The following is an 8,484-nucleotide window of genomic DNA, read 5'->3' on the forward strand; positions in this document are numbered from 1 at the left end:
GGAGAGAAATGCTCGGCGTCATGGAGAACAACCTGTTACAGAGGAGAGGCTAATAAAACTCATTGATAAAAATATATGAAACCAACTCCGCACCATTCGGAATGGAGAGGGTACAGACATCCAAATTTGGTTTGCTGCAAGATTCTACTAAACATATTTACATGGATTTTAAAGAGGTTTTAAAAAGATTTACCACAAGCATTGTGAAACGTTTATTTTTTTCTTTGATTATAATTTAACATTAAATTTAAAAAAATAAGTTACCGAGAATTTTAGCTTTAAATGTAAAGCAACAGAGATAATCATTTTATGAAGAGATTTTAGCTCACTTTATACATGCGTTGCCTGTAACTACAATAATGAAACTTTCACTTTTGGCTTTCACAAGAAAAGAAGAGAAAGAGATGAAAATATCCATCACAGAAGAAAATGAAAGGACTTGAGATTTTTTTTATTTGTAAGGCTGTTAGCTATCTTAAGAGGCAAACCAAGAAATCTGATAATTCCACCACAGATCTCTCATTTCAATCCTGCTATCAGTTCAGCTTTTTGCTTTCGAAATTTTTGGTTTATAAGTATAACATCCAATCTTTTGGTGCACACTCATCTTCATAAAACTTTTCAAAGTCTTTAATAAAAAATTTATTAAACTTTTTAAAATCTTTGTAACAGTTTTGAGATTAACTAAAATTTACAAAGTTTAAAAGAAAAAAGCAAAAGATGATTTAAAAACGGGGGATAAGACGTATATATAAACCACCGAATAGGAAAGCACGCAAATTTTTGTGCCCAAAAAAGGAAAGCACGCAAATTAACCCTATATATAAATAAAGGTTTGCTCTTCTCTTTCATACATACTCACAAAATCAATATAACAAAACTAACTATTTACTCATTTTCTACTATACTATACACTCTAACTATGGCAAAACAAATCTACAAACAGGTATTCTCATCCTTCATCTTCTTCACTGTTTTACTCTACCAATCCAATGCCGTCACAGCTCTCCGTAAATCATTCGACCTAGCCAAACCATGCAAGCGTTTCGTCCTACACCTCCACGATGTTACCTACGATGGTGATAACGCGGCTAATGCCACTTCAGCAGCAATTGTGAACCCAATAGGAGGACTAGGAGACTTCAATTTTGGGAAGTTTGTGATCACGGACAGCCCTGTGACAATGGACGAGAACTATCTCTCGGAACCGGTGGCTCGTGTTCAAGGCCTCTGGTTCGTTCACGGTAAGAAAAAATTCGACACTTGGCTCGCTTGGTCGGTGGTATTCAATTCAACTCAACACAAAGGGACATTGAACATGATGGGTGAAAAATCCGATTATGGAGCCGACTAGAGACGTAACCGTCGTTGGTGGGACTGGTGACTTCATCATGACTCGTGGAATTGCTACGCTCACGTCCGATGCCGTTGAAGGCAATAAGTATTACCGTATCAAAATGGATATTAAACTCTATGAATGTTACTATTAGAGCTACTAATACCTGTCTTGGGTGTGGTGTTTCTGAGTTGATTGGGTTTGATGTTTATCTTTTGGCATTTTATTGTTTTTCTCTTTTCCTAGTTGATGTTGTTTCCAAGTTCCAATAATGGCATTGTAACAATGTGCTAATAATAAAACAGTCTTGTGCATGTTTTGTATACCAGGTTTGAACTATATCAGATAGTACCAACGATTCTTTTATAAGTTTCCGTCAATTTAACTATCAAATCAAGAGAAATTGGCAAAACTAACTAAAAAAAAAACTAAAATTAAATCCATAACCACTCTAACCATATAACTATGATATACACTATATAAACTATATTAGATACAATTTTATCCTTCCACCACCCCTACCTACCCCTTTACCACCATCTTAACCACCTCCGGTCACCATCGCCAGCCACTTCCACCGGAAATTTCCGCCGGCAACCTTCGTCGGAAATCTCTGCCATAAATCTCCACCGGCTACCTCCGCCGGCAACCACCGCCAGAAATCTTCGCCAGCCACCTTCACTGGAAACCGCCGCCAAAAACCTCTGCCACTTCCGCCAACCATCACCGCTGGCTACCTCCAGCCACCAGCTCTCCATTACCACCAAAACACTAAAATAGTTATTATACACTACCCTCCTCTCATTCTCCTAATTTTTTTTTAAAATAGTGCTACATTCTTAATTTTGTTAGTATTTTTGGTTATCACACAAATTGACCCTCAAAACAAAGACAAACCAAAAATTGGGAAACGAGAATCAGAATCGTATTGAAGTGAAGTAATCTAAAATGAACCGAACCGAACCAAACGAATTACAAGGAGAACCAGATACGGTGCGTTTCACCATAAACCAGAAATTACAAGAAGACAAAAAAGCATATATTCAAATAAAGGATGGCATGCGAGCTTTGGACCATTGGTTGACATGGTTGTTGTATTGATTAAAAAAAACAGACAATGAAGAAAGCAAACACTTTATGTGTAGTTCACGATTGCTAAAAATCCTTCCCCACTCCAGCAATAATCATATTTCCTCTGTTTCTCTTCTTTGTATCGAACCTAGGAACTAAGACTCAACTTTTACACTTTATACCACTAGACCACAAAATATTTCATGTAAAATCGGCCGAAAATTGGCTTATATTTCCAGCGGCCGCAAGCATGTGTTTTGCTTGCTTGGCCTTGTGGCCGGCTCTGAACTAGAGTTTCTCACTTGAAGACTAGACTTATTTGGTTTCTTGTCTTAATGATCTGGTAATCACTATGTGTTGGAGTTTTAGGTCATCTTGATTAGATCTGCAAATGATTAGATAAATAAACCTAAAAAGGGAACAAACAGAAGTTTACAAAAGAAGACTACGTACAAGTGAGAGAAGACAACAAAACAAGAATACAAAGGAAAAATGATTTCTTTCTAGAGTGTAGGATGTGATCTGGCATAACAAATAAAATTTTAGAACTTTAATATTACTAGTTAACCGGTGATATGCTACGAAACACATGTTGCTCGTGGAGTCGTGTTAGTTTAAGAGTCATACTTAGTTTAATGAAATATGGATACACTAAATAATGATACTTAGTTTAAGAGTCATTCACCCAAAAAGTATGCAAATTACATTTTTATTAGTTTAAGACTTAGTTTACATTTTTACATTTGATGAGAACGTTTAAAATGGTCTAAGACAAATGACATTTGAGTTAATTGGATTAGTAGAAACTGGTATGATTTATATTCAAAGGTCTGTTTTAGTTAAGTTCTCTTGTGGTGAATCTCTCTTTCCAGTGATGTTTTAACTAAGTTTTCTAGCTAAAGTTTTATAAAATCTGTGTAGTTCATTCTTGATAAGAAGCTGTGTCTTCTTGTACATAGTTCCTGAAAACTGAACCTTGATACAGTTTGATTCAATTAAAGGTTTACATACAATTAAGAAACTTACAATTAGTTTCTCTAATGAAAGGGTGATTTTGTTAGTTGTTAGTGGGTTGTTTTGATTAGTTTAATTTTGAGCAATTTAGATTGGTAATTACACCTCCAAGGAATTATATAATTAGTTTAATTTAAATCGCTAATGATCTTTAATTATATAATTAGTTTAATTTTGAGCAATTTAGATGGGTTTCTCTAATGGATATGGTCTTATGGATTTTTGTTTTTTTTGGTCAAAAGATATGATCTTATGGATATTACTACCAAAAAGAGTCATCTTTTATTCACAAGGAGTTTAGGGATTCAAGATCAAGTATCTAATTTAAATAACAGTAAATCAAATAGTAGTCAACCCAATAATTATTTAACCATCCACGTGATTTCGAAATCTTTATATTTTATTATAAACACCAATTTTGGCATTCTAGATCAACAACCCAATTATAGGTGTCTATCACTCTTTTTTTTGTTTTTAATGCCCAAAAAAAGAAAGCACCTGAATTAATATGACTATAAAATAAAGGTTCCCAAACCCCTCTTTCATGCTCACAACAAAATCAATAATACTTGCATATTTTTCTACCCAAACACTCTAACTATGGCAAAACAAATCTACAAACAAGTATTATCCTCCTTGATCTTCTTGTCTGTTTTACTTTACCAATCCAACACCGTCTCATCTTTTCGAAAATCACTCGACCTAGCGAAACCATGCAAGCGTTTCGTCTTCCACCTCCACAACGTTGCCTACGATGGTGATAACACTGTTAATGCCACATCAGCAGCAATTGTCAACCCTATCGGACTAGGAGACTTCAATTTCGGGAAGTTTATAATCATGGACAACCCTGTGACAATGGACGAGAACTATCTCTCCAAACCGGTGGCTCGTGTTCAAGGCTTTTTCTTCTACCACGGTAAGTCGAAATACGACACTTGGCTCTCTTGGTCAGTAGTATTCAATTCAACAGAACAGAAAGGGACATTGAACATAATGGGTGAAAATCCGTTTATGGAGCCGACCAGAGACCTACCGGTCGTTGGTGGGACTGGCGACTTCATCATGACTCGTGGGATCGCTACGTTTACGACCGATCACATTGATGGCAATAAGTATTTCCGTATCAAGATGGATATTAAACTCTATGAATGTTACTACTAAACTTACTAGTAATTCATGTTTTGGGTTTGATGTTTCAAAGCTGATGTTTGTGTGTTGGCATTTTATTGCTTTTCTCTGTTCGTAATCCATTTTAATAAAACAGTCTTGTATTTTGTAAGCCAATATTTAAACATACACATTTTTTTTTAAACATACACAGCTACTAACTAATCAATGTAGTTATCAATAGTATGTCGAACAATTATTTTATAAGTTCCGGACAATATAACTATCTAAACCAAAAAAAAAAAAAGAATCAAGCTCTTAATGTAGTTCACGATCACGGTGGGGATGTTCGTTTGGTCGCTGGCAACAGAAACCAGCAATAGCGGTCAAACGTTGTTGGATTTTCTATCGCCAATCGCTGGTTTGACTACAACATATCGTCACATCCATGCTTTGACTACAACTAAACACCTTAACCCAACCTGGAATTTTGCCTTTTGGGTCTTCCTCCTAAAACTTCAAAATTTATAAAATATGAATGAATATTATATGAATGAGGGAAATGATAGTTGAAAGTTTGAAACTATCTGCAGCTACCACAGATCAGACAGAGGAAGTTTCCTAAAACTTGGATGTTCAAGTACAAAGAACAACTACATCTTAAGGTGTGGAAAACCAAACAACATCACAAGGAATGTTTTCAGTGTTTGATACAAAGGCTGGAATTTTTCATAAGTCTAGTCACTTCCTACTGCAGTTTCGTTCAGTGATGCGTAAAAATCTCAATCCTTCCAGCTTGAGGGCAAGCTGTCTACGAATGGGGGATTATTTATACCCCAGAAACTCCGCAACAAACTTGGTTCCGCAAAAAATATAGAATTTTCGTTTTCGCCTGAAAGTACAAATAAAATTCATTATGCAAATAAATGGGTATGTAATTGTTTATTTGCATCTCTATTATATTATTTAAGCAACCCTTTAAATAAATAACCCTACTCTATGTACTATATTACACAAAATGCCATTGTATTTTAATACAAAATATAATAACAGAATCTTAATATTAATTTGTTGTAATCAGAAAATAATTATCCACAAAAATAGCAAATAAAACATAACCTATTTTTTTTTCCAACCAAACATTAATTAAAATATAATTTGGGGAATTTTACCAGATCAATATATATATAATTATATATGTAGTAAACATAATGAGTGTTTCGGGATTGATTGCGGTCATTCATATTAAGATTCTAACATTTTACATATTATACCCGTTGTCGATATACATTCCATCACAACGGCGGACCCAAGTAGAAGCTAGGGGGGTCAACTGACCTGAGTAAAATCTTTAAAAACATTGTTTTGCATGTAAATAATTGAAGTTTCATTAGCTCAGTTGGTTTTCTTCAATGTACTGACACCCCCAATCCCAAGTTCAATACTCCTATTCTACATCAAAAATCTCTTTTTTCTATTTTAAATATTTAACCGTGTAAAAATAAAATTATTGACCTGGATAAAAAAATTTCCTGCGTCCGCCACTGTTCCATCATATGTATTTATTTTATATTATACACAAAAAATAATTAGATCATTCATAGATAAAATATACAAATAACAACTATTTTCCATTAAAAATAAAGCTAAGTTGAACTTAGACTTTAACTTATATTCTAGAATATATATATATAAATTATTAATAAATGATAATACTACAAAATATTAACGGGTATTTACGGGTCGGGTAACAACACGGGTAACGAGATGGGTAACGACATGGATATCAAAAATTAAATTAATACTCGATACTCGATCTTTACTCACAAATAATATAATTATAATATCTTTCACTCGACCCTAAAGCTGTGAGTACTCTTTTTCGGGACGGAAACAAGCCAAGTAACGGGTCGAATACGGGTAACGGTATTAGTTTCTATACCTACCTATTAGTAGTTCAATATGATTCAAAACTCACTATATAGTACTATATTATATAACATGTAAATGAATGATACAACATAATCATAATCTTAACAAATAACGAAATAAAAAATTTCCCGTGCTACCGCGTGGATGATTATCTAGTAATGAATATTATTCTTTTACCCATACAAAATTTTAGCAGTTGTATTTTTTGGCAATCGTACACGTAAATTAGAGTCCAAGTGATAACCCAATCTGGAGGGAAAATACTAACACTTGTAAAATAAGAAAATAACTGTTTACAATGAAAATTATACCATTTTCGAATAATATTTTAAACTTTCATAATTTTTAGTATTATTTTAAAATATATATACTTTTATTATCATATATTACTTCAGATCTATCAAAAATTATGTCTCGGCATTTTACAAAATGTATCTAATCGACATATTTTTTTAAGAAATTTTATTCTACAATTTTTTGTTCTGCAAACTTTCATTCAACGAGTTTTTATGATGAAACCCTATTACCAATCAATGTGTAATAGACAAAAAAAAATTATCCGGTTAGTATTTATTTTGATGTGTTTGAAACTACAGGTTGAACTTTATCTCATTGTCGTCTTTTATATTATTTTATATTTGATGTATAAGATTGTGCAGTTTTATTCTACTCTATTGTTTTGTTTCTTACAGAAATTTTGAAAAGCTAGATTTTAAAATTTAGCTATAAACCTCCCCACCCCAATCATGAGCAAACGGCACATTACCTTCGGTATCCTTACAAACGCAATTTTGGGTATAAGGCCAATATTCTCTCGGTTATGGTTAGCCTGAATACGTTTACCAAAACCACCACATTCAAGACATTGAATCTCTTTTCTTCTATGAGTTTTTTCTTTCTCAGATATATTTGGCTTAGAACAAGATCTCTCTGTAGCACTTTGATTCCAGCAAGCTAACCCTCGTTCATGTCCTTTTTCAACACGTTTGAGAGCTTTTCCATATTAAGTTTCTTGCCATTAAGGACATGTTATCTTTTTATCTCTTGCAACTGATCACTTTTGTCATCTGCCTTGAATGCAATTCTTTTACCATGAATTCTCAGTTCTTCAGCAACTTCCATCTCCTCTAATTTTAGCATACCAATGAGATCCTCAAACTTCAAGGTGTCTGTGTTGCCAGATACCCTCATAACTGCTTTATGAGCTGCATAATTAGAAGGTAGAAATCTAATTAATTTCTTAACCAGCTTGGTATTTTTATAAATCTTACCAATATTCTTTGCTTCATTAGCTCTCAATTTTGCACTAAACTGTGAAATTGACTATTTAGGATCCATCTTTAAGACTTCAAATTGAGATGCAAGTTGGTCTAATCTTGTTCTTTTGACAGTTGAGTTTCCTTCATGAGTCTTCTGCAGAATGTCCCAAGCATCTTTAGTTGATTCAGAACCTTGAACAAGCTTAAACTCATCATCATCAATAGCACCGAAGATGGTGTTAAGAGCCCTGGCATTATACTTAGATAGATTCTTCTCAGTTGTCCAACGTGCCTTTGGCTTGGTGATATTATCTCCTGCTTCAGTTGTTTCATAAGGAGGTTCTCAACCTTCTTCAACATTCGCCCATGCGTCTTCTCCTAGGTTATCCAAGATCACAGCCCTTTGAAGCATAGAGGTATTCTTATAGGTTATCCAAGATCACAGCCCTTCTCCTACGTACCTTCCAACGCCCATAACCTTGTTCATCCAAGATCACAGCCCTTTGAAGCATCATCAACTCATTACCCGACTGCATCATTATTCAAGATCTCAACCTGTGGCGAGTATATAGGTCTTGTCGGTTGACCGCTCTAGTACCAATTGTAAAAACGAAGATGCAGCCAATATTGGAAAGAACTTCTTTTCTTATTAAGAATCACTTAAACAATCTTACAAGATATGTTTAATCAGATTTATACACAGTCAACATGACTTGTCACTGACCAATTCTTAATCTAACCAAAATCCCTAAGAACCCTAAA

At 34.1% G+C, this 8,484-nt stretch overlaps 1 protein-coding gene and 1 pseudogene across 1 annotated transcript; both read left to right on the top strand.

Annotated features, from left to right (window-relative positions):
* LOC104707413 lies at nucleotides 537-1,659 on the top strand (annotated as a pseudogene).
* LOC104707414 (dirigent protein 13-like) lies at nucleotides 3,949-4,708 on the top strand. The gene has a single exon (XM_010423762.2). It carries the CDS (start codon nucleotides 4,022-4,024, stop codon nucleotides 4,583-4,585), a length of 564 nt encoding a protein of 187 aa, XP_010422064.1. The 5' UTR covers nucleotides 3,949-4,021; the 3' UTR covers nucleotides 4,586-4,708.

Source organism: Camelina sativa, chromosome 8, assembly GCF_000633955.1.
Source record: "Camelina sativa cultivar DH55 chromosome 8, Cs, whole genome shotgun sequence".
Taxonomy (NCBI): domain Eukaryota; kingdom Viridiplantae; phylum Streptophyta; class Magnoliopsida; order Brassicales; family Brassicaceae; genus Camelina; species Camelina sativa.

Bases quoted from the DNA above. Each gene is read 5' to 3' on its own strand.
- LOC104707414 (XM_010423762.2), top strand. From the start codon at position 4,022: ATGGCAAAACAAATCTACAAACAAGTATTATCCTCCTTGATCTTCTTG.